Source organism: Anomaloglossus baeobatrachus, chromosome 5 (assembly GCF_048569485.1).
Source record: "Anomaloglossus baeobatrachus isolate aAnoBae1 chromosome 5, aAnoBae1.hap1, whole genome shotgun sequence".
Lineage (NCBI taxonomy): Eukaryota > Metazoa > Chordata > Amphibia > Anura > Aromobatidae > Anomaloglossus > Anomaloglossus baeobatrachus.
Window position 1 is genome coordinate 541,352,000 of NC_134357.1, and position 26,164 is coordinate 541,378,163.

At 43.9% G+C, this 26,164-nt stretch overlaps 1 protein-coding gene across 1 annotated transcript in view; it reads right to left on the reverse strand.

Moving 5' to 3' along the window:
- LOC142312943 (uncharacterized) overlaps positions 1-26,164 on the reverse strand; it is a 275,262-nt gene that overhangs the window by 149,525 nt on the left and 99,573 nt on the right. Inside the window, 6 exon segments of the mRNA XM_075351931.1 lie at positions 9,768-10,785; positions 20,313-20,403; positions 20,598-20,692; positions 20,782-20,905; positions 20,988-21,167; positions 21,297-21,477. Of these exon segments, the coding sequence (XP_075208046.1) occupies positions 9,768-10,785; positions 20,313-20,403; positions 20,598-20,692; positions 20,782-20,905; positions 20,988-21,167; positions 21,297-21,477 (1,689 nt within the window).

Consider the following 26,164-nt stretch of genomic DNA (forward strand, 5'->3'; position numbering starts at 1 on the left):
AGTGCTGCTGATCTGCTATCTGGCGCCATGGACCTGCATACCTTAAACTATACTATCTGACAAGTGAGTTATCTATCTATTGCTGTTGTCATTTTTTACCTTGTGCATGTGTTGTTAAATCTATGTTTGGTGGTCTATGTATGTTTGTTATAAAGCTGATAAGATCATACCTATTTTCCCAGCCTCCTGATGAACCACGTGTTCCAACGTGGGGAAACGCGTCGAGGTGGAGACGTCTTGATTGTGATATAGTTGGCGGTTCACTATACTGACTAAAGGGACTAATCTTCCAAACGTCATGTGGATACTCCTGGATGTTTATCCTTGATTGGGACTACAGATAAGCACGCTGTGCCAGCATAGTCTCATTAGGAGATACCAAGTTAAGTTTGGTCATAGTTATTGTCCTGTTGTGAACCAGCATTTTGGTTATGTATTTTAAATTGTATCAATTTGTCTTTTTTGTTTATTGTAAACCCTGGTCTTGATATTCAAGATCAGGGGTTGCCATTTAATTGGCAGAAGACAATTGAATTGTATATCTATGTGCACATTTTGGTGTTAATTTTCTACTTGAATAAAAATTAAATATTTTCACAATTGGGGATTTTTCTATGAGGGAACCGATTCTGGCAGGCTGCATATGCGGATGTTGTTACGCCGGTTTTGGTTTTCTTGATCCTCCAATCCGGATGCCAGCTCTTCCAGTCTGGTGGCATGGAGGGTGAGAATTTCCCTGTGGACCTGCATCTCTGACACAGTGGCCTCCTGATCTTTGTCGATCACCTCCACCCTCTCCGTGACTTCCTTTTTGAAAGCATGAAGCTCCCTCTTGTACCTTTTCTCAAGTCTGCAGACTAAGGCCTCTAATTCACCTTTCATGGTCAATGCCCTGAGGTATGTATTGTACTTATCTCCCGTAGATTAATTTATCCAGGGTCAGCCTCCTCTTCACTGGAACCTCTGGGAGTGGAGCTTGGTCAGTCAGCGTGCTGTGTCTCCTGCTGGTGTGGGAGCTACTGCTGCTCTGCGGGCGCCATCTTTGACCTCATGCTGCGGGAGTGAGACGGTGTAGCAGTTGTCAGAAAGCGGTCCATTCAGCCTAGTTCCGCTTCAGAATCCGGGCCAGGCTTGTCTGCCTTCTTATACTTGCCCATAGGGAGTCTTTTGTCTGTTCCACGTTGCTATAATGGCCGAGGGAATCGGCCTGGGAAAGGAGCTCTGAAGTCCTGCTTCCTACTCAGCCATCAGCAAGCCACGACCCCTGTTTTTACTTACTTTCTGTCTCATCACACCTTCCCTTCTGTAAGTAAATTACATTCTGCGCTGCCCTCCAATTCCTTAAAAGGAACATGAAGTGCTCAATGGCCTTTCAGACCGCATAGGTCCTTATTTCCTTTGTTTAATCTGGGGTTAGGGCTATTCCAGCCCACACAGGAACCACTACTGACTTTGAGGTTCGAATCTCTACTCTACAAGAACTGGATGGGTGCAGTTTTTCATTGTTTTAGCTTTAGATCATGTGTGAAGTGATTACAGTATCATAATACATAGACTAAAATAGGTACGAGTTCTATCCAGGAAACAGGCAGAAAAAAACTTGTACAAGAAAAAAATAACATTTGAATAAGTGCTAAGGGAAAGTTTCAGTCTGTCATAGCTATAAAACCTCCATAGAGGATATAAGAACCTCTGTTTCTCCACAAGGTCGGCATACGTACAGAAGCCAAAGCTAAGAAGTGCTTAGCGGAACTTGCTGATCTTACACACATGCTGCAGGATTAAACATTTTATGTTTTTCACATAAATTCAGATGAATCCTTCTACAAAATGTGATTAACAAAGTCATTACTGCAGGACAATATGAGAAAATGATTTATTCTAAAGGAAGCAAGACGCGTTTTTTGTCCCAGGAGCTTCTCTACTTGGTATATTACAATCTTGTTGATATAAAAAGCATTTCACTATAATAGAAAGTGCCTAAATATGAGGGCCTTAGCTGCTCTATAAGTTATTGTATAAAAGAAGTATGGAGAGAGCGTTATTCTTCCGTATAAAATATGTGATGTTGATGTAGCCCTAATATTTCTGCATTCTGTCTCTGTATAGATAATCTTATCCCAGCATTTTGGATTGGGAGAAGGAAAAAGGGGTAATGAGGATATTTTATTGTAGTTTGCCTTAACCCCTTAACGACCCATGACGTACTGGATACGTCATGGATCGTGTCACTATCATCGCTGCGGCGATCCACACACATATAAGCTGATTTCAACAGCTGACATGTGTGCCTGCAAGTTATGAGTGGAATCGCATTCCACCTGCCACTTTTAACCCCTTACATCTTGCTGCCAAAATCTGGCAGCGAGATGTATATGCGCGTGGCCATTACTTTTACTTACCACCCCCCACCGGAAGTCACGTGCGTGATCACGTGACTTCCGGTGGTTGCCATGCTAGCACAGAGTCATGTGAGGATGCCTATAGCTAACATGAGTCACTTTCTCTCAGTGGCGGCATAGTGCCAGCACTGAGAGTAAAGCAGCATATCTGCAGATATCGGCTCTGTAGCTGAGATCTAAAGATATGGCAGAGCGATCGGATTGTTGATCCACATAGCCCCCTAGGGGGACTAGTAAAATAAAAAAAAAGTAAAAAAAAAAGTTTGAAAAAATAAAAAAAAATAAAAATACCTAAAAGTTCAAATCACCCCCCTTTCGCTCCATTGAAAATTAAAGGGTTAAAAAAAAAGAAAAAAATATACACATATTTGGTATCGCCGCGTTCAGAAATGCCCAATCTATCAAAATATAAAATCAATTAATCTGATTGGTAAACGGCGTAGCGGCAAAGAAATTCCAAACGCCAAAATTTTGTTTTTTGGTCACCACAAGTTTTGCGCAAAATGCAATAACAATCAAAACATAGCATCTGCACACAAATGGTTCCATTAAAAACGTCAGCTCGAGATGCAAAAAATAAGCAGTCACTGAGCCGTAGATCCCGAAAAATGAGAATGCTACAGGTTTCGGAAAATGGCGCAAAACGTGCGCCACTTTTTTTGCACAGGCTTGTGAATTTTTTTAACCCCTTACGTACAAGTAAACCTATACATGTTTGGTGTCTACAAACTCGCACCGACCTGAGGCATCTCACCGACACATTAGTTTTACCATATAGTGAACATGGTCAATAAAATATCCCAAAACCTATTGTGCGATCACACTTTTTTTGCAGTTTTTCCAGACTTGGAATTTTTTTGCTGTTTTCCAGTGCACTGTACGATAAAACCTATGGTTTCATTTAAAAGTACAACTCATCCCATAAAAAAACAAGCCCTCATATGGCAAGATTGACAGAAAAGTAAAAAAGTTACAGCTCTCGGAAGAAGGGAAGCAAAAAAAACCCAAACAAACCAGAATACGGAAAACGCCTGGGTGCTGAAGGGGTTTAAATAATAAAAAAAAAATTCACAACATTTTTTATGTGCTCTCAAATATTCAATTTTGGCTACAAAAGAAAAATAATTTAAAATAATAGAAAATGTATTCATGGACCTTGAGTGGAGAGGTAAAGAACTGAGGCTGAAGATGCTTAATCTTCAAATGTCTACTAAATGGGGGATTGGCAACTCCAAATTTCCTTGTCTATTTTGGGACTGGGAGTTAGGAAAAAGATGGAGGAGGAAATGTTGAGTATTTATTTTGGGTGGTGGGGGCAAGAATTACAATATTTCTCCATATAGTGTGTATATATCAATATATAACAAATGCAAAATATTCAAAGCACATTGAATAACACTTCTAATAAAAAAATTTTTTTGAACTATAAGATGCACACCAGGTTTAACCCCTTCACGACCTTGGACAGATCTATCCGTCATGGATTGTGTCCCGTTAAGCCCTGCCCCATGTTGCGGGCAGGCGGCGGCGGTCGGCACACATATCAGCTGTTTTCAACAGCTGACATGTGTGCCTGCTAGCCGCGGGTGGAATCGCTTCCACCCGCGGCCATTAACCCCTTAAATCTTGCTGCCAAAGTCTGGCAGCAAGATCTAAATGCGAGCGGCCATGTTTTTTACTTATCGCCGCCCCCACCGGAAGTCACGTGCGTGATCACGTGACTATCGGTGGTTGCCATCGTAGCACAGGGTCATGTGATGACGCCTGCAGCTACGAAGTTTCACTTTCGTTTATCCTCGGCCGGGAGCAGAGGGAAAAAGAAAGTGACTATTTCTGCTGTTTACAGCTGTATAGCTGTGATCAGCAGATAGCGATTGCGATCGGATTGCTGATCGCTATAGCCCCCTAGGGGGACTAGTAAGATAAAAAAAAAATAAAAAAAAAAGTTTTAAAAAATAAAAAAAAAAAACAACTAAAAGTTTAAATCGCCCCCCTTTCACCCCATTGAAAATTACAGGGTTAAAAAAGAAATAAAATATACACATATTTGGTATCGCCGCGTTCAGAAATGCCCGATCAAAATATAAAATCAATTAATCTGATTGGTAAACGGCGTAGTGGCAAAAAAATTTCAAACGCCAAAATTACGTTTTTTGGTCGCCGCATGTTTTACGCAAAATGCAATAACAGGCGATCAAAACGTAGCATCTGCGCAAAAATGGTACCATTAAAATTGTTAGCACCAAGTTGTGTAATGCGGGGGCTTCAGAGACATGGCGCCGGAGATAAGCGCTATGCGCAGAGGCCCACTCCGGCGCCATGTTTCTGAAGATTAGATATTTACATACAGCCAGAGGGAGGGAGGGAGGAACAGGCGGCGCGGGGGGGGGGGCGGGGAACACGTGCATAACCCGCTCGGACATCAGGAAAAAGGGAGGAACAGGCTGGTGGGGGGGCGGGGAACTCCTGCATAACCCGCCCGGACATTAGGAGAGGGGTGCACACATCAATCAAAAAGTGCACGAAATTTCAAACTTTATAAAGTTGTATTTCACTGCCTAAACACCCGAGCTGCCCCCTGATGGTATGTACACACTGTGCATGATAGTGCCAGTGCTGCACTGGCTGCAGCTTATACACGAAAATCCTGATGTTTGGTTCCCTTTAAATGTACAACTCGTCCCGCAAAAAACAAGCCCTCATATGGCAAGATTGACGGAATAATAAAAAAGTTACGGCTCTCGGAAGACAAGGAGCAAAAACGCAAAAACGGAAAGTGCCCGGGGGCTGAAGGGGTTAAACAGCAAAATATGAAAAACATTTACTCCTAATTAAATCTACCCTGGTGGTGTAAAGTAGTGAGGTCAATATCACTAATTGTTAGTGTTTCTCTGCATTATGTATTTATTACAAAAATCTTCACAGCACGGACATTAATGAACACTCTACAGCGCACATGTATACCCACAACACTGCTGCATAGAGAGTAAAGGCACACTCAGCTCTGCGACATCTGCGCATTTACATAAAATATACACTGTGTATACATTACCCCATTTTGCAGTAACCTGGAGCTAGTCTGGTGGAAGGTTCTTCAGCTGCTCACTCAGGACGTGCAGCCTCTGTGCAGGTCCCGGTAGCTTCCTCTCCTGCTCTGCACCGATCACATAGATCAGTGTGGGGCAGGAGGAGAGAGCAGTTCTCTCAGTGATCAGGAAGGACACTGGTCGCAGCGTTCTCCTCCATCACATGAAGCTGCCTCCGGACTGTAAGAGGCACTCAAAGTTCTTTCTTCTTAAGTGCATCTTATAGTCCAAAAAATACTGTACGTTCTAAAGTAATTTCCCTTCCTAATTTAATGAGACTATGAGCTTTGCTCCACTCCTCTGATTTCTCATCTTGTTTTTAATTGCATTTGTTTATGTTCACGTTTTTGATCCTTTATTACATTTTTTCCTTTCCTTAATAGGCACCATTATACCTACTGTAACAATGTCTAGAACATGGAAGACGAGCTTCACCAATTGAAGATCTCATAGTTTCCCCTTTTATTCCTTCCTTTTACCCCCTTTTCACAATACCACTTCCCCTTTCCCTTTTATTCTAAATCTCAGGCTTTTTGATATTATTAATTACGTATTTATTTTGTGTTTACCAATGGCATTTATCTACTTTCTGCGGCTTTAACTTGGATAAGATTTATGAATCATGACATTTATTATCACTTTATTCATTTACTCTATTAATCTATATATGTATTTTTTAAACTACTATATCATGTACTTTCACCTTGTCACTTTGTTTTATCCATATCTGCAATTATCATATATCACCTTATTACGTGATCAATTATCATATATCACCTTATTACGTGATCACATTTGATGCACAATTTTTCTTGTTAGTTCCTATTCCCCACCCTCCGCCTACCTCGCACAATCTTTCTCCTTCCCCCCTGTCCTTTATCCTTAATGCGTGCAATGTAACAATCCCATCATAACAAGTCCCTTCTCGAGATGGGCGAATAGTAACTATTCGTGTTAGCATAATGCTTACCAAGTACTATTCCAGTATTCGTCACAACAAAACAAATGCTCAGGTTCCCCATTAACTTGCATTAGTTTTGTTATCTATGACAAATATCGGAATAGTACTTTGGCATTCATTACACATAACCTAAACACGAATAGTTACTAATCACCCATCACTTGTCCGTTCACAATTCTTTTTCCTATTCAGACCTTGTTACTAAAGTTGAGCGAGTACCTAACTAGTCGTACTCGCTATACTCATAACGATTACTGTCTAATACTCACGTATTCATTCTGAATAGCATGTGCAATGCAAGTCAATGTAACGAGTAACCGAATGTCGTACTATTTGTGCGAGTAGCCAATAGTGCGGAATTCAGGTTCACATTCACCAAGTCTTAGAGGTACTTTGCACGCTGCGACATCGCTAGCCGATGATAGCGATGCCGAGCGCGATAGTACCCGCCCCCGTCGCACATGCGATATCTTGTGATAGCTGCCGTAGCGAATATTATCGCTACGGCAGCTTCACATGCACTTACCTGCCCTGCGACGTCGCTCTGGCTGGCGACCCGCTTCCTTCCTAAGGGGGCGGGTCATGCGACGTCACAGCGATGTCACACAGCAGGCGGCCAATAGAAGCGGAGGGGCGGAGATGAGCAGGACGTAAACATCCCGCTCACCTCCTTCCTTCTGCATAGCTGCTGGAGGCAGGTAGATGTTCCTCGCTCCTGCGGCTTCATACACAGTGATGTGTGCTGCCGCAGGAACGAGGAACAACATCGTACCTGTCGCTGCAGCGAAATTATGGAAATGACCGACACTGCACAGATCATCGATTTACGACGCTTTTGCGATCGTTTATCGGTGCATCTAGGCTTTACACGTTGCGACGTCGTTACTGGCGCCGGATGTGCGTCACTTTCTATTTGACCCCGACGATATCGCAGTAGCGATGTCGCAAGGTGCAAAGTACCCCTAAGAGCGAAACGTGTCTGGTGTTGTTGAGGATAAAGAATTGAGTATCCAAAAATACTTAATTCAGCCATTTCATAGACTCAGTTATATAGTTCAGTAGATGTGAACTAACTCACATATTTGTGAATGCTTTTGTTTCTTACTAACATGTATATATGTATATTGCATATTCAGTGTATTTTCCTTAGACACAGTATATACCACCACATGTAATTGTAAAGATGGCTGCTATTTCCTGTTCTGCACCCAAGACAGATGGACAAAGAAATTCCTGGAGCCTGGACTGGCCAATCCAAGAAGAATATGCAGATCTCTCTACGTCATGAAGCCCTGCCCTGCGATATTTGATTGGACTAAAACTTTTGTTTACACCCCCTTACTGTTCGGTCTAGAGTTTCTTTCAAACAATAAAAAACACACTTGGTTAAGAGCCAGTCATGGAGATAGATATAACTGACTTGCTGTGCAGTTATTTATTCTCGTGTGCACACATGACATTTTTAATTAGAAGCAGCAGCCGGATATCGAGAGATCCTTTGAGTCTCATCATCATCGTCATTCTGACCTTGACAGTGTGAACCTTACATCTCCTATGGACCTGCTATATTACTCATGAATCATGTAATATTTTCTTGGATGATTTTAAAGAAATTACCAATAAAGTTGAATTTTATTATAAAGGAAAAAAAATCTGGAAGCTGGATCATTTCTTCTTGGTTCACTTATAGTGATTTTTGTCAATATGAATCCTTTGCGTGATAGTATGAAGATAGCGGACTAGAAGTAACAAGTAATGTTGAGCGAGTACCTAACTATTCGTACTCTACACTCATAACGAGTACTGTCTACTACTCGCGTATTCGTTCTGAATAGCAAGTCAATGGGGAATACTCGCAATGTAACGAGTAAACTAAATTCTGCACTATTCGCTACTCGCACAAATAGTACGACATTCGGGTTACTCGTTACATTGACTTGCATTGCACATGCTATTCGGAATGAATAAGTGAGTATTAGACAGTATAGCGAGTACGAATAGTTAGGTACTCGCTCAACTCTAGTAACAAGGTCTGAAAAGGAAAAACACATGTCCCACCACACAGTACGCTTCCCTTTTTTACCAACCACATATCGGAATGAACTTCTCGTCTACAAGCCTTCCCCATTCTCTTTATCATTGGTCACTCCAGGATATGAACGGTGCCTCTGTTAGGTGTGATTCCACCCCCAGAAGAAGGTTTGCCAGACGAAATGTACGTTGGTGTTTGCTGGGAATCGCACTCCACAAGAGGTAACCATGTTAATTGTTCTTATATTCACTAATTTGGCACAGTTAACCCTCTCCAGACTATAAGTTTTGCCATATATGTCATATATATATACAGTATTATATTGTGTTATAGTTATTTTTGAGGTGATAATGCCAATTATTGTTCTATGCATGTATATGTACACTTTCTTTCAAAATCTTTAATACTTGTGGTAATGTACATCAATAAAAATTGACATTTTTAATATGTATTGGTACAGTTTTCTTTTGTAGGATTTCTAAGTATTTCCTTGCTTAACAATAATTCTTCATGATACATACTTAAGGCTGCTTTACACGCTGTGACATCGCTCAAGTGATCTCGTTGGGGTCACGGAATTTGTGACGCATTTCCGGCCGCTTTAGCGATATCGTTGCGTGTGACACCTATGAGCAATTTTGAATCGTCGCAAAAACGTTCAAAATCGCTCATCGGTGACATGCCTCCCTATTCTCGATTATCGCTGCTGCTGCAGCTAGCGATGTAGTTCCTCGTTCCTGCAGCAGCACACATCACTACGTGGGACACCGCAGGAACGAGGAACCTCTCCTTACTTGCGCCCGCTGGCAATGCGGAAGGAAGAAGGTGGGCGGGATGTTACGTCCCACTCATCTCCGCCCCTCCGCTTCTATTGGGCGGCGGTTCAGTGACGCTGCTGTGATGTCGCTGTGACGCTGAACGAACCGCCCCCTTAGAAAGGAGGCGGTTCGCCGGTCACAGCGACGTCGGTAGGCAGGTAAGTAGTGTGACGGGTCCGCGCGATGTTGTGCGCCACGGGCAGCGAATTGCCTGTGTCGCACAACCGATGGGGGCGGGTATGCACACTAGCGATATCGGTCACGATATAGCAGCATGTAAAGCGACCTTTAGGCACAAATACGTCCTATTCTTGCTAATGTTATGTCCTTTTTAGGCTTGCAAATTTACTTTAATTATAAGCGTGTCTGTTATGTTTTTTGTATAATTTGTCATAATATATACATTTTTCCCTGTGAGATTTATTTTTGATAGTCAACAAAATGATTTTCCAATAATTAATTTTTCACATTCTAGGTATGATAATGGCTTCTACCGTGTGGGATGTTTGATGTTTAAGAAGTTGTGATTTTTGGTGAAAACATTTTCCACATTCTGAACATGAAAAAGGCTTCTCTGATATGTGAATTCTCTGGTGTTTAACAAGATATGATTTTTGGTTAAAATATTTCCCACATTGTGAACAGGAATATGGCTTCTCCCCTGTGTGAGTTCTCTGATGTGTAGCAAGATTGGATTTCCGGTTAAAACATTTTCCACATTCTAAACATGAAAAAGGCTTCTCTCCTGTGTGAATTCTCTGATGTTTAACAAGATACGATTTCCGGTTAAAACATTTTCCACATTCGAAACATGAAAAAGGCTTCTCCCCTGTGTGAATTCTCTGATGTTTAACAAGATTTGATTTCCGGTTAAAGCAATTTCCACAGTCTGAACATGAATATGACTTCTCCCCTGTGTGAGTTCTCTGGTGATTAAGAAGAATCCATTTCCGGTTAAAACATTTACCACATTCTGAACATGAATAGGGCTTCTCCCCTGTGTGAGTTTTCTGGTGAATAACAAGATTCGATTTCATGTTAAAACATTTTCCACATTCTGAACATGAATATGGCTTTTCCCCAGTATGAATTCTTTCATGCCTAACAAGATATGATTTATGGTTAAAATATTTCCCACACCTGGAACAAATAAATCTTTTCTCCTCTGTGTTAATTTTTTGATGTTTAACAAAAGATGTTTCAAGGAAAAAACGATTTCCACATTCTAAATGTGAAAACGCCTTCTTTGCTTTAAGAGCAGTTTGTTTTTTAATGCCTCTTTTGTGACTTTTAGTTTTTTTAGTAGTCTGTAATAAGTCAGATTGATCTTGTGAAACAGGACCTGATGATAGATCTTTGCTGTGAAAGGATGATGGTATTTCTGGAATTATGGCATTCACTTCATTTATATCTTGTTTAATAGCAAAGTTTTCTGATTTGAAAACTGAAGATTTCAGTTGTCCCTCTGATTTCCTGGTACATTCATCTGCGAAGAATAAAACCAATTATTTTTTTTAATAAAGAATCCTTGAAATTTAAATTTTTGAACATTTCTACTTAAAATGTCAGTAAAAATAGCAAGCTATTAAGCAAAAATTGAGTTATTCACTAAGATAATGACAGTTCACAGCATAACAGATGACCTTATGAGTCAGTAGAGCGTTGTGTTCAGCTATGTGTTTATTCTGTCTCCCAACTATTGGTATAAAAAGCCACCAAACCTATTGTTTAGATGAAAATGATACCAGTAAAAATTTCTACTAATCCCATAAAAAAACAAATCCCCACTAAGATCCATCATCTGTCAAAGGAAAAACAGAAGCTCCCCTATTATTAGTGGCTTAAAAGCTCTTGAAAAGCGACATGGCCTCCATAAACTAATCCAGCAAAATCTGCACTCCCAAAGTCAAGTCACCCCCTCACTTCTGAGCCTTGCAGCGAGACCAAACCACATTTAGCATCCATGTATTTGGCATTGCTGTAGTGAGAAGAACCCGCTTAATTTAAGGTGTGCGTGTCTCCTGGAGAACAATCTGGGCACTATGTGTGGGGTAAAAAAATGACATACGGTATATGCAATTTTCACTCGCCAACATCCATTGCATGCTAATTTCTGGAGAAAGCCTGTGCATTCAAAATAGTCATTATTCCTATAAAGGACTTCACTGAGGGTTATAATTTCCAAAATGGAGTCACTTTATGGGACTTTTTACTGCTCTGATTTTCTGCCATTCTGTCACATTAGGGCTTCTGCAAATGGTGTGTCACATTTCCTTTGGTATCTGCTCTTGTGACATTTGCTTCTGTCACCAGGCACTGCCATAATGATTCTGATAATGATGCAGGTTGCACTGGTGATGGAGACTTCAAAACCAGAAGCTCTGGGTGGTACAGGCTCTGTCCAGCCACTAAAATTAGGGTGGCCGGGACCAGTAGTACCGTCCAGCTCGACAGTATAGGTGTGTATGCACTCTAGCTGGAGTAATCAGCTACTTGCTTCAGAAAATTGGAAAGCATCACACCCTACTAAAGCTTGAAGCATACGTGTTACGGGGGGCTGTCTGATAATAAAACCCAAAGGAATATCAGACAGTCAGGGTCCACTGTGCAAAGACTCTGCTGCAGACTATGGCAGAGGATAAGGGGTATATAAGTGTGCCACTGTAAATAGTAATAGCACAAGTGCAGAGTGCAATACCTCTGTTAAACTCAGAGGAATATAATTAGAAAATAAAGCAATTCCTCCCTTACTTGGAGGGTGTGTGGTATGGTCTCTGTTAATGGTCACAGAGACAAAAGCAGTGAGTGTGAAATGGCTCCTACCTGGGTCCGTTCCTCTAGCGGTGCCAGGAGACGGACAGCAGCGTAAGCCCCACAAAGCTCCTACCTGCGTTCGCTCCACTAGTGTGCGAGGACACGAACCACTAGATATGGCACCTGCCTAGGTCCGCTCCACTAGTGGTGCAAAAGAGACGGACAGCAGCATAAGCCACACAAAGCTCCTACCTATGTTCGCTCCCCTAGTGTGCGAGGATACGAACAACTGCCAGACGCAGTATAAGGAACGTTACCCTAGCGGCAACGTCCACCTACGAGTAGAATCACAAGGCCCAGCCGGACTATGTGCCTCAGGCACCTGCCTATGTCCGCTCCACTGAGCGGTAAGGATACGGACCGCAGCCGAAGCTGTAAGGTATAAGAACGCTACCCTGCCGGTAGCGCTCACCTAACATAGACAGAGAGATGCCTAGAGGGACATGCACAGAGTGTCTACTCTCATGCATGAACCAAGAGGACTGAGCGCCGGGTGGCATGCATCAGGGTCTTATATAGACTCTGTGCCTCATCCAAGATGGAGGACACCAGAGCCAATCCGCTGCCAGAATGACAACAATGACGTCACGCTGGCCTATCACCGAGCAAAACATCACAAGCACATGACCAGCGACCAATCGGCATAGAAGGTGTCAGAGACATGTGACCACGTGTCACAAGCACATGACCAGCGGCCAATCAGCTTAGAAGGTGTCAGAGACATGTGACCTCGTGTCAGCGATGATGTCACCCGCACATGTGCAATGACTCCAAGATAGGACTTAGTCTCCAGCGCTTGCACATGTGCAGTAGCAAGAAATCCAAACATAGTCTCCAGTGCTCGCACATGTGCAGTAGCAAGAAATCCGAATATAGTCTCCAGTGCCACAGCAACCGTAACAATACAGCTGGGAGGTGCCAGATATAGCCTTGTTCTCTTCTGGTTCAGTCCTGCGTGCTCAGCTCCTGGCTTGTGTATACATTTCCTATTGCGACATCGGACTGTTTACTGACTACACTTGCGTATTCTGATTTTATATTTTCTCTGCCCTCCTGGTTCGGTCCCAGCAACCTGACTATTCTTCTTGCCCTATTGCACCACAAAACCACTGCAAACTCCGGGGCCCCACCCTGTTGGTTCCCTAAGTAAGTCTAGATCCATGTATAGGGGTTAGGCTATGTGCGCACTAGAAATGTGAAGTTTCTCAAGAAAATTTCTTGAGAAACTTCTGGGAGTGAAAGATTTCCGGACCTCCGGAAAAAATCCGCACCAAATCCGCATGCGGATTTGCCGCGGATTTGCCGCGATTTTCCCGCGGGTGGTTCCCTGCGGATTTTTGCAGGCTGTACTGCCGAAATCCGCAGGGTACCTGCGGAAATAATGGACATGTTCATTTTCTCAAGAAAGTTTCTCGAGAAATTCTTCTCAAGGAAATTTCTTGAGAAAAATCCGCACCAGTGCGCACAGCTATTTTTTTTACCATAGAATTTGCTGGGAAATGTCTGCACAAAGATTGCAGACATTTCTCAAGAAATTTCCGCGGCAAATCTGCGGGTAAATCCGCGGGTAAAAAGCTCTAGTGCGCATATAGTCTTAAAGGGTTAAAGGCAAGGAAATTCCTAGGTCCTGGAAGCTAGTGCCAAGGTTGTTCGTGGTAGCCATCTTTTGAGCTGCCAGGTTAACACAAAAAGTGCTCCCATTATATTGTCCCTGCAAACTATTCCAGCAAAATCTGAGTTTAAATAGCTAATTTGTGCTCCTTCCTTTCTGAGCCTGGCTATGTCCCTAGACAGTAGTGTACAAACAGATATCTGGTAATGTCAGATTCAAAAGAAATTGGAAAATAATTTGTAGGGTCCATTTGTTTCCTATTACCCTTTGTGAAAATGAAAGAAATGGGGCTCCTTCAACATTTTATTATAAAAAAATAAAACCTTTGCTTTTCACTTTGTGTTGATTACTGCATGTGGTTTTAGATACTATGAAGAATGCAATTTTCTAATATCTAGGCCCCTCAGAGCAATTTCAAAAGTGACTTTCTACCTGAAAAATAGGTTTTGTGAATTTTTTAAACCAAAAGGTTTTGTGAATTTAATTGAACAAATAAAAACTTGTGGCTAAATTCATAAACCTCCTATAATCCAAAATAAAATAAATGGATGTAGAGAAAATTAAAGGGGAATGTTGGAAAAAGGATGCTGACCTAAAGTGGAAATACAGTAAATGTTATTTGTTAACTATTTTCTGTGGTACCACTATCTGTTTTAAGAGCATAAACATTTAAAGTCTCAAAGTAACATCTTTCTTAATTATTTCGCAATATTCAGGTACTTCCAAAAATAAATGCAAACTGTATCAATCTAAAAATAAGTACAATGTGTCACAGAAAAAAAAAATTCAGAATCACTGGAATCAAAAGAAGCATCGAAAGTGATCACTAAGTGACAGATGTCAGATTTGAAAAATGGGGTCTGGTTAGTTAACACAAAACTGGTTGTTGGAAATGGTTAAATCAGAGTAGTTTGAGCACTAATTACTGTAGTCAAAAACTGTGAGTATAAACCAGGGGTGGGGAACCTTTTTTCTGCCGGGGGCCATTTTGAAATTTCTACCAACCTTCGGGGGCCGCACAAAACTATCAACTTGAAAATTACCCTAATATATTTGGTCAAACAATTAACTCACTGTGGCGGCTGGAGCTTCTACTCTTTGGTGCAGCTGTAATATTAGGCGATGTTGATCTTGTTGCTTTTCACAACTGTTTTTCCAGGTTTGAGTTGGCTGAGACTGCTGTATATACATCTCAGGGAGGATTGGGAGGAATATAGATCACTGGGGAGGCTGAGGGCATAGACATCATTGGGGGGTACATACATCACTGGGGGATATCTACATCATTGATGGGGAGTACAGACATAGCTGGGGAGCATAAACATTTCTGGGGAGGGCTGGGAGGAATATACATCACTAGGGAAGCAGCAGGGCATAGACGTCACTGGGGGTACATACATCTCTGGGCGGCACAGACTTCACTGGGGGTATATACACACCACTGGGTTGCACAGACATAGCTGGGGGGCACAAACATTGCTGGGGTTATATACATAGTCAAGGGCAGATAGCCCTTGGGGATGCCGGAGGGACACAGACAGCCCTGGGGGCACAGAGAATGATGGGAGAGGCTGGAGGCACAGACAAACCTGGGGGACGCTGGGGGCACAGATGGCACAGAGACAGATGGGAGATGCTGAAGGCACAGACAGACCTGGGAGAGGCTCGGGGCACAGATATAACTGGGGATACTGGGGGGGGGGAACAGATCACTGGGGAGACTGGGGAGGGACAGAGAGATCACTGGGGAGACTGGGGGGGCACAGAGATCAATGGGGGAGGGCACAGATCACTGGGGAGACTGGGGGGACACAGAGATCACTGGGGAGACTGGGGGGCACAGAGATCACTGGGGAGACTGGGGGGGGCACAGAGATCACTGGGGAGACTGGGGGGGCACAGAGATCACTGGGGAGACGGGGGGGCACAGAGATCAATGGGGGAGGGCACAGATCACTGGGGAGACTGGGGGGGCACAGAGATCACTGGGGAGACGGGGGGCACAGAGATCACTGGGGAGGGACACAGATCACTGAGGGGGGCACAGAGATCACTGGGGAGTCACAGATCACTGGGGAGACTGGGTGGGCACAGATCACTGGGAGGGCACAGATCACTGGGGAGACTGGGGGGGTCACAGAACACTGGGGAGAAAGAGGGGCACAGAGCGCTGGGGGGCACAGGCAGACCCGGGGGAGCTTGGAGACAGTTAGAGAACTGGGTGAGGCTTGGATCAGTGAGCGCTGGAGGTGGCCGTGGGCACGGAGAGTGCTGCCGGCGCGCACAGAGAGGAGCAGCCGCCGCCGGGTACAGGAAGCCGCTGCCGGGTACAGGAAGCCGCCGCCGGGTATAGGGGGCCGCCGCCGGGTATAGGGAGCCGCCGCCACCGGGTACACGGAGCTGCCGCCGGGTACAGGAAGCCACCGCCGGGTACAGGGAGCCGCCGCCGCCGGGTACACGGAGCTGCCGCCGGGTACAGGATGCCGGGGCCGGTTACAGGAAGCCGCCGCCGGGTATAGGGAGCCACCGCCGCCGGGTATAAGGAGCCGCCGCCGCCAGGTACAGGGAGCCGCAGCCGCCGGGTACACGGAGCTGCCGCCGGGTACAGGAAGCCGCCGCCGGGTACAGGAAGCCGCCACCGGGTATAGGGAGCCGCCACCGGGTACAGGGAGCCACCGCCGCCGGGTACAGGGAGCCGCCGCCGGGTACAGGGAGCCGCCGCCGGGTACAGGGAGCCGCCGCCGCTGGGTACAGGGAGCCGCCGCCACCGGGTACAGGGAGCCGCCGCCGCAGCCGGGAGAGCATCCGCCACCGGGCACAGTGAGAGCCGCCGGGAACAGGAAGAGCTGCCGCCGAGCACAGAGCGCTGCCCGGCACAGTAAGACCTGGGGGATGATTGGCATTTGGCAGTCAATCCTCTTGTTTGATTGTAGGGCACCTCACGCCGACTCCACCTACAAATTACGTCCTCACGTAGGCAGTGCCAGCGTGGGGACTTAGTCTTTCAGGTATAGGGAATGCAGCATTCAGCATTGAACGCGCTGTGTGGGGTTTTAAAGGGCCAGCCGCCAGCAAGATGCGGCTGCCTCCCCAGCACTGCAGTCCCCGGGAATCAGCCCGGGGGCCGCAGAAAAAGTCATCGCGGGCCGCATACGGCCCGCGGGCCGGAGGTTCCCCACCCCTGGTATAAACCGTAACATGGTTAAGTGGCACTGCATCATAGCCCAAGTAGCGTCACTTAGCTTTCATCTCTAACATGAATTATGCTATGCCATTACCAAAGTCCCTGTACTGTCCAGCACCCTCCTCTGGGCAGACATGCCAGCACACTCACCCTCTGAGCCGCTCAACGGTAACTACTGTGTCCCCGGGTCCGTACGTCTGCACACTCCATGCAGGTCTCCTGGAAGCACACGAAGGCGAGCCACTTGAACCTGTTCTTATAGCACCAGCATGCCCTAACCCGGAAATGCCTCTTGGCCTATGACTGAGAGCCACTAGGTATTTTAGGTACCATCCCCCTATTGGAGGTGCCTGCTCAATATGATCTGTCCTTAAAGACGCATTGCTAATTGTCAGATCCCTTCCCGTTTGCTGTAGTCTTTCTGTGTGCTCTATCGCTTATCTGTGTCCTAGTATCCGCTGTACCCATCTGTACCAGTTGTGCCTGCTGTACTTGCTGAATCCCACGTCTCTGCCAGTCCCAGCCTTCCAGATCGTAGATAGTTTCACCTGGCAGCTACCTTCCAGAGACCCATCATGCAGTGACCCGTGGTCATCGATGCTTCTTCTGAGCCAATGGAGGTAGATCGTGTGAACCTGGCAAAGTCTTGCTAGGAAGACCGGCACATCACAAAGGGATGCTTCTACCTCAGAAATCCTACTTACTTGATCCATTTCTGTCATTAGAAGCCGGGAAACTTCCAAGCCTAGGGGTTGTAGGAGAGGCTACCCTAGGTGAGAGCAAGACCTCTCAGTCCTTATCCATATCCGTATCCTGTGGTAACAACCGATTCACAGAGTCGGCCTATCTGGAATCTGGTTCTGCTGGGAACTTTATACAACAGGCCATTGTGGATAGCTATCAAATTCCCATCCAACATCTTCAAGTTCATATAGCTGTGTAATCTATGGATGGAAAACCTCTGTTCGAGGCTATTTTGTTCATCACCGAGCAAGTGGAGCTTGTTAGAAGGCTTAAAATTTAGCAGCAAATTTTCAAGGAAATTTACCAATCCTATATTTTGTTTTTTTCACTAAAATAATGATTTAGCGGCAAATGTTTCATTTTCACAAGGTGAAACCCTAAAATATATTACATAATTTATCCCAAGCTTGGCAATACCCCTTTATGTGGTTAAAAATGTCTGTTTGGGCTCATGGCAGAGTTTGGAAAAGAAAAAGGCCTTCGTGACTTTTGGTGTGCAAATTTGGGTTTAACAGATTGTTGACGCCATGTCTCATTTGCACAGTCCTTGACATGCCAAAACGGGAGAAACCCCCACAAGTAACCCCGTAATGGAAAATAAACCCCTCAAAGAATTTATCTAGGGGTGTGTTGAGCACTTTGAACCCATGGATGCTTCACAGAACTTTTTATAGTTTGAATGTGAAAACGAAAAATTTAGTTTTTTTTCAACAAAAATGTTGTTTTAATCCCAAATTTGTAATTTTCACAAGGGGTAATAAGAAAAAATAGACTTGTAATTTGTTACGCAATTTCTCAAACACGATGATACCCCATAAGTGGTCAAAAACTGCTTTTTGGGAACTTGAGAGGGCTCACAAAGAAAAGAGCGCTACTTGACTTTTGAAAGGCAAAATTGGACACGTTATGAATTTCCATAGCTCCAGAGGTACCAAAAAAATTCAGAAACCCCTCACATGTGACACCAATTGGCAAACTAAAACCCACAAGAATTTCATTTAGTAGTATACTGAGCATTTTTAACCCACAAACCTGTCTGCTTTACCTTGGCTGGCCAACAAAAATAGGAGGGACCCCACTCTGTTTTTTTAATTTATTTAATTTTTTTTTTACTTTAGAGGATTAACCTAGGAGTCAAAGATGTATCCCAGCATTTTTGCAGCCTCCGCAGCCCTTTAGCGGGGTCCGACGACAAAATCTGCACAGTGTTGAGCTGGCGGCTCTGCTGAGAGTTAGGCGGGCTTTGCACGTTGCAACATCGCAAGCCGATGCTGCGATGTCGCACGCGATAGTTTCCGCCCCCGTCGCAGGTACGATATCTTGTGAAAGCTGGCGTAGCGAAAATTATCGCTACGCCAGCTTCACATGCACTCACCTGCCCTGCGACCGTCGCTCTGGCCGGCGACCCGCCTCCTTCCTAAGGGGGCGGGTCGTGCGGAGTCATAGCGACGTCACACGGCAGGTGGCCAATAGCGGCGGAGGGGGGGAGATGAGCAGGATGTAAACATCCCGCCCACCTCCTTCCTTCCGTAGAGCCGCCGGCGGCAGGTAGATGTTCCTCGCTCCTGCGGCTTCATACACAGCGATGTATGCTGCCACAGGAACGAGGAACAGCATCGTACCTGTCGCGGCAGCGTAATTATGAAAAAGTCGGAGCCTGCACCGATGATACGATAACAACGCTTTTGCGCTCGTTAATCGTATCACCTGGAATTTACAGACAACGATGTCGAAAGTGACGCCGGATGTGCGTCACTTTCGATTTGACCCCAACAACATCGCACGTGCGATGTTGCAACGTGCAAAGCCGCCCTTATTGTTGTACCCGGCATCTGTGAACAGCTGTACTTTACTGTTACTCACCGTAGCTGGAGTTGGAATTGTAGATTACATTAGAAATTTGTGGGAACATTTTTGATAACAAATTGGTGAACGATGGAAAGTGTGGAGAAGTCTTCATTCAAATAAAAAAATTGTTTAAGTGTGTGTGGTTTTTTTTTTTTAACTCTACACTTACTGCGATATTAATGGAGGTGTCTGATAGACTACTCTCCATTACTAACCCCTGAGCTTGATGGCAGCTGCCATCAACCCCACAAATATTACCCTGATTGCCACAGCACCAGGGCAAAATTGGGGAGCGCCAATTCTGGGGCGACTACTGGCTTATATTTTTAGGCTGACAAAGGCCAAATAACAATGCACCTTCCCAGCCCACACCTGTCTTTGTTTTGTGATCGATCAAAAATAGGGAGGACCCCACCCTGTGTTTTTAAATTATTTATAGGGTTAGCACTAATATGCTCGAATGCTCATTCCTCAATTCGAGCTGGTCAGTCAAACAAGCTCGACGCGAGTAAAGAGCATTATGGAAAGTCAAGGATTGGCCTGTTCGGGTCTCCGCCCACATACAGCTGACCATAAACAGAGCATTTCCGTTGGGAGAGTTTGCTTTTTGGTCACACTATGTGAGACAACGTTGTTTTATTTCCCGGGAGCGCCAATCACTGGGGTGCCTGCGCACACCATGCAGTGAAGCAAGCCTGTGTGTTGGGTGATCACATGATTGTCATGTGGCCGAACAACACCACCGATAAAGCAGCCACAGCAAATGACTGAAGAATCTGTGATTTCTTTGCATTTAGTGGTTACTACTCACCTGGATAGCCATATGTAGGAATCTCCTCTTTACACCGCTCATCACCCCTCACATATGTCTCTGTAGTATTAATATGGGTCAGATCTTCACCCTGAAACAAGTCACAGACAGATGTAGAAGTCTCATGTATGATCACCTCTAATCCTGCCATCTCCACCGTTCTCATTACGCAAGTATAAAACTGATAAAAATATAATACTGGTGGAGAAAGCAAGACTGAGCACAAGACCTTCACAGCCATCTACACATCATAGGGAGATTTCATGACTCCTTCTCTCCATCTACCTGATGATCCTGAGGAACATTTGGATCTTCTTTACAGTCCTGTGGAAGTAGAGGATGGGGACATCTCTCTGGTGTTGTCCTCTTACTAGATAGAACTGGAGGAGACACATTCAGGATTCAGGGACTGAATTCATTCCTTACATACAGAAAATTATAGACCATGCGTATTTATCCTGTCTATTACCTGGTGATGTGAGGGGCTGGGGAATCTCTATCATGACGTCCTTGTACAGATCTTTGTGTCCTTCTAAATACTCCCACTCCTCCATGGAGAAATAGACGGTGACATCCTGACACCTTATAGGAACCTGACATATACAATAATACCATCATCCCCCCATCCTTTCATAACGTTACTGTATAGTGTCCCAGCATTCCCAGCAGTGTCACCTCTCCAGTCAGCAGCTCAATCATCTTGTAGGTGAGTTCTAGGATCTTCTGGTCATTGATGTCCTCATGTATCAGGGTGTGAGGTGGAGGCCCTGTGATTGGGCTCAGGGGTCTTCCCCATCCCTCAGACACAGGGTCCTGACAGCGCTCACTAGAGGTCTTCTTCACTACTGTGTAATCCTGGTTATGGAGAGACACAGTAATAAATCTCACTACAGACATTTCCAGAGTCCTCACCTCTCCAGTTCTGTCCATCTGTTATTCCCATAGATAAGAATGATGTAATGTGACGTCCTCAGAATCTCTCACCTCTCCAGTAAGCCGGAAGATGATCTCTAGGGTGAGGTGTAATATCCTCTCCGCCATCTTGTCCTTATCCATCTTTGATGGGTCAATCAGGAAAACTCCCTTATATAGAAGATCTCCACTGAGAGGTTCCGATATTGTAGGACTCTGAATGGGAAGAAGATCCCATGTAATAATACAATTACTGGAGATAATAAGTGGAAACATATCAGGAGATTTATTCAGCTTTTCTTTTTTACATCTACTAATAAATCCTATATATTTAGGCCACACACATAACAAGCAATTTCCTCCTCGGAGTCGGCAGCTTTCTCATAGAGGCATCTTCCATATCACTAATTCTCGTTTCATTTACCGACACTAGAATCGTGATTAGCAATACTGCAGGAGACATTCATTATACGTGAGAGGAGAAATAATGACTTCATGATGAGGACGACATCTTCATTTCCTACTACGTCTCTATAAACATATTTGTTCAGAGTCCGTCAATGACTCCATCACCACAAGCCGCCTATATGAATGTTTCTCCGTCTTCCCTAGGCTGTAATCTTTTATCTCGTCAGATCTCATGTCTGATTCACATACAGAGACAGGAGTAATTTTTTTAACGCTTTTTTGTTTGCAAAAACACCATGCAGAGTAGTTATTTGATTCCAAAGTCTCCATGAACAATGATTTACGAGTTTTGGGGGTTTTTTTTTACACACACAAGCCTTAGGCTTTCCTATATTACAAGAAAAACACTAGAAAAAAGCAGATGTTTGTGTTTTCCCCAAAAGAATTAGCACCAACAAACCTTGTAGTAAAAAAAGAATGCAAGAAGCTTAATACATAATTTGTTCCTTTTTAAACACAATCTAAAAAAACAAAACAAATGTCTAACTTTTTCTCAGACTAGAACTTGTAGATCGCAGGGATGATATGGGTGTAACTGCAACAATAATCCTGGCAGTTTAATCACTTGCTGCTGTCAAAACCAAACATGGTATCTAAGAAGATGAGTCTAGCTTAATGTTCCTTCTTCCCTTAAGTACTCGACATCATGGGGCTATTAAGTTACTATGGTAACTAAATGCCTAATAATTGCCTCTGGGCCTGTAATGTACGAAAAATCTATTAGACCGGGCCAGAGGCAGTGTCCAATAATGACCTCTTAATGCCCCCATATACATTAGATTAAAGTAGGATGAAAACACTTATTTTGGGGGTATGGTCAACTATGTAATGTATTTGGTGGCCTAAGAGAGATGATATCAGGGCAGGCAAGGATCTGACATGCTGAATTTCAGAGCCCCTTAGTGTTCTCATCATCAATTTTACTTTTATGGCTATTATAAAATATGATGCTTTCAAAAATGCCCCCACCCACAAACAGTGAAACCCCACATGCACAGTAAAGCTATTTTCACACATTCGGCTTTTCGCTGGTTTGGGCTCACACCAGTACAGTGTATTCAGTACAATGGCAGCACGACAAGCACCGGTCACATGCTGTCATGTGACCGGAGTATGTGACCCTGAAGTTGCGGCGCTGCCATTGTACTGTATACACTGTACTGGCGTGCGCCGAATCCGGCAAATTGGCGAAAAGTCGGATGTGTGAAACCAGCCTGAGTATGTGCGCACGCTGCAAATTTGGTGCACACATTTTCAGCATGAAATCTGCACCTTCAGGCAGAAAAACTTGTTAAAAACGCTTTCTTTTTTGTGCCATGCATTTTTTTAATGAAGTTAATAGGTGGAAGTGCTAAATATAGAAAACACAGGAAAAAAAACGTACCAACAATTGACATGCTGCAGTTTATTTTCTGCACCAAATGTGCAAGTAAAAATTACGCAACATGTGCACAGCACTTCAGAATTCCCATTGACTTTGTGAGAATACAATATATTTTTCTATATGCTTTTCTATAACTAAGCTTTCTTTTGTATACAGGAGGAACAAAATGGAGCCTGTTTCTTGATTATTGCTGTGTATCAGGAAGCAAGTATGTGAACACCAAAGTCTGCAGCTAATGTCTAATACAAGGGAACAGAATGAAGATGTTGATGACTGGCTGCATCTGAGCAAGTTCGGATCCATGACTGAGGTGCTACGTGATAAGGACCCTGCGAGCTATGGCTGAAGAGGAAATCCCAAATATGGATATAAACATCATATGCTTTTTGCATGTGCTTCTAATATAACCAATGCCATACTGCTAGAAATTCTTCTCTAAGGGATGAACCCACTATTGCTCTATAAAAAGGCTTGTAAATAACAATAAAGCAACAACTGGGTGTGCACCTCCTACTGAAAGGAGTTTATACCATCAATCTTTGTGTGGTCTGAATTCCTCTTGCTAGCCCTCAGTAACTTTTGATTTGACATTTGGCAGACTCTCACTGGAAGGAGATTTCCCGAAACTGTGGAATTTTACTTATCAGTTGGTGCCGGGACTCGGATCGCTCCAGAGAGGAAATGAGACCTATGAGACATCGGAGATCCCTGTGGTGACTGCGGACCGCCCAACTTGGAACCTGACCAACTCCAACAGGCTACAGTAAAAGTTTTGATTTATAATCATTCTCTTATCTGTGTCCTTGGGTGGCCCCTATTAGCCTGGGGTAGTCTAGTTGGTCCCATGGGTCTATCTCTACAACTGGATCCCCTTCCTCCTGGGTGACCTTAAAGAACCTGAAAACGTAAGTGACTGCTGAAATTGTTCTCTGTGTGAAATTGGGAATATGTCTGGCTAGTTCTGTTTTCTGACGCTGGATTTTCAGAGTGGATTGTGTAGACCAGGTACGGTTTATTGGTGAAAAGTGGCAGACTTGATTGTCATAAGTCCCGAATAAGGTATACGCCCTTGCTTCAGATTTTCTGGACTCCACTATCCTACCCGCTCAAGACCAGTCCGATTCAAAGGTAATTCAGATAGGGTTAGACTTAGGCTATGTTCGCACGTTGCGTTTTTTCCCGCGTTTCTGCAGCGTTTTTGGCAGCAGCGTTTTTGGGCAAAAAGGCATGCGTTTTTGTTTTCCAGCAAAGTCTATGGGAAAAGCAGAAATCCTGTCTGCACTTTGCTTTTTTTTCTGCAGCGTTTAATTTGCATATTTGTGGTCAAAAACCATGCTGAAAAAGAAGCAGCATGTCAGTTGTTTTTGCCATTTCTGCAGCGTTTCCTTAACATTGGAGTCAATGAGAAATGGCAAAAAGCAACCAAAATCACAATTCCTGCGTTTTTCATGCTTTTTACCTGCTTTTCAACTGCGTTTTTGGCTCCAAAAACGCATGCTTTTCTGGCCAAAAAGTAATGGGTTCTAATGTTCCTTTACACACACACAATAACCGAAAATTTAAATGTTAAAAAATAATAAACTTTAGCTATTTTTCTGTTAAAATGTGCATAACCACTATTATTACATTAAAATTGATAATTTCCCATATAATTTTATTAAAAGTTTATTTTGTACTTTTTTTCTCTTTTTTCATTCTTTTTGACTAATTCAACTTTATTTCTCAGTGTCTTGATCTCAAAAACGCATCTGCAGAAACGCAGGTGAAAACGCAGGTAAAAAGCGCTAAAAACGCACTAAAAACGCGGTAAAAACGCATGCGTTTTTAGCGCTAAAAAATGGTCAAAAGCCATTTGGTCAAAAACCAAGGGAAGGAAAACGTGCAGAATAAACTGCAGGTACACCGACGCAACGTGCGCACATAGCCTTAGGGAAGCAGATAGAAAAATATTTTAGGGGGGTACTGTGAGAATACAATATATTTTTATATATGCTTTTCTATAACTAAGCTTTCTTTTGTATATGAGTAACAAGATGGAGCCTGTTTCCTGATACTGAACAAGTACTGTATGTGTACACCAAAGTCTGCAGATGATGTCTAATAGATGGGAACAGAATGAAGACGTTGATGATGATGACTGGCTGCATCTGCACCAGTTCGGATCCATAACTGAGGTTCTACGTGATAAGGACCTTGCGAGCTATGACTGAAGAGAAAATCCCAATTATGGACATAAACATGTTATGCTTTTTGCATGTGCTTCTAATATAACCAATGCCATACTGCTAGAAATTCTTCTAAGAGATCAACCCACTATTGCTCTATAAAAAGGCTTGAAAATAACAATAAAGCAACAACTAGGTGTGCACCTCCTGCTGAGAGAGTAGTTTATTCCATTAATCTTTGTGTGGTCTGAATTCCTCCTGCTAGCACTCAGTAACTTTTGATTTGACATTCAGCAGACTCTCACTGGAAGGAGATTTCCAGAAACTGTGGAATTTTCCTTGCCAACTTTGCTGGCATGAAGATAGACATTCAGATTGGGAACACAAACTGCACCAAAAAAAACACAAAAAAATGCCTAGTGCGCACACAGTTCCTAAGATGACTCCACACTGCCTCCAACAAAGTATGAAGTCTTCACAGGGCCAATAATACTACAATATCCCCACAACATGATGTACCTAAAAAGCTTCCACACACATAGACAGTATCAGAGCCCCCACATTGTATCATGGCTTGTCAGTGTGATGGGTTCCATAGTCCCCACATAGTATGATGGCCCCCACAGCCCGCCACACAGTATGACGGCCCGTACAGCCCGCCACGCAATATGATGTCCCCCACAGCCCGCCACGCAGTATGACGGACCCCACAGCTCGCCACACAGTATTACGGTCCCCACAGCCAATCATGCAGTATGACGGCCCCAACAGCCCGTCAAGCAGTATGACGACTGATAAAGGCCCACTCACATATTGGGGGCTCCCGCTTAGTAGGAGGACCTTAAAGTCCCCCACAATTACAGACAAAAAAATAATTTCTGCTATCCCCTTGTATACAGACATGGAATACGTTTCACTATATA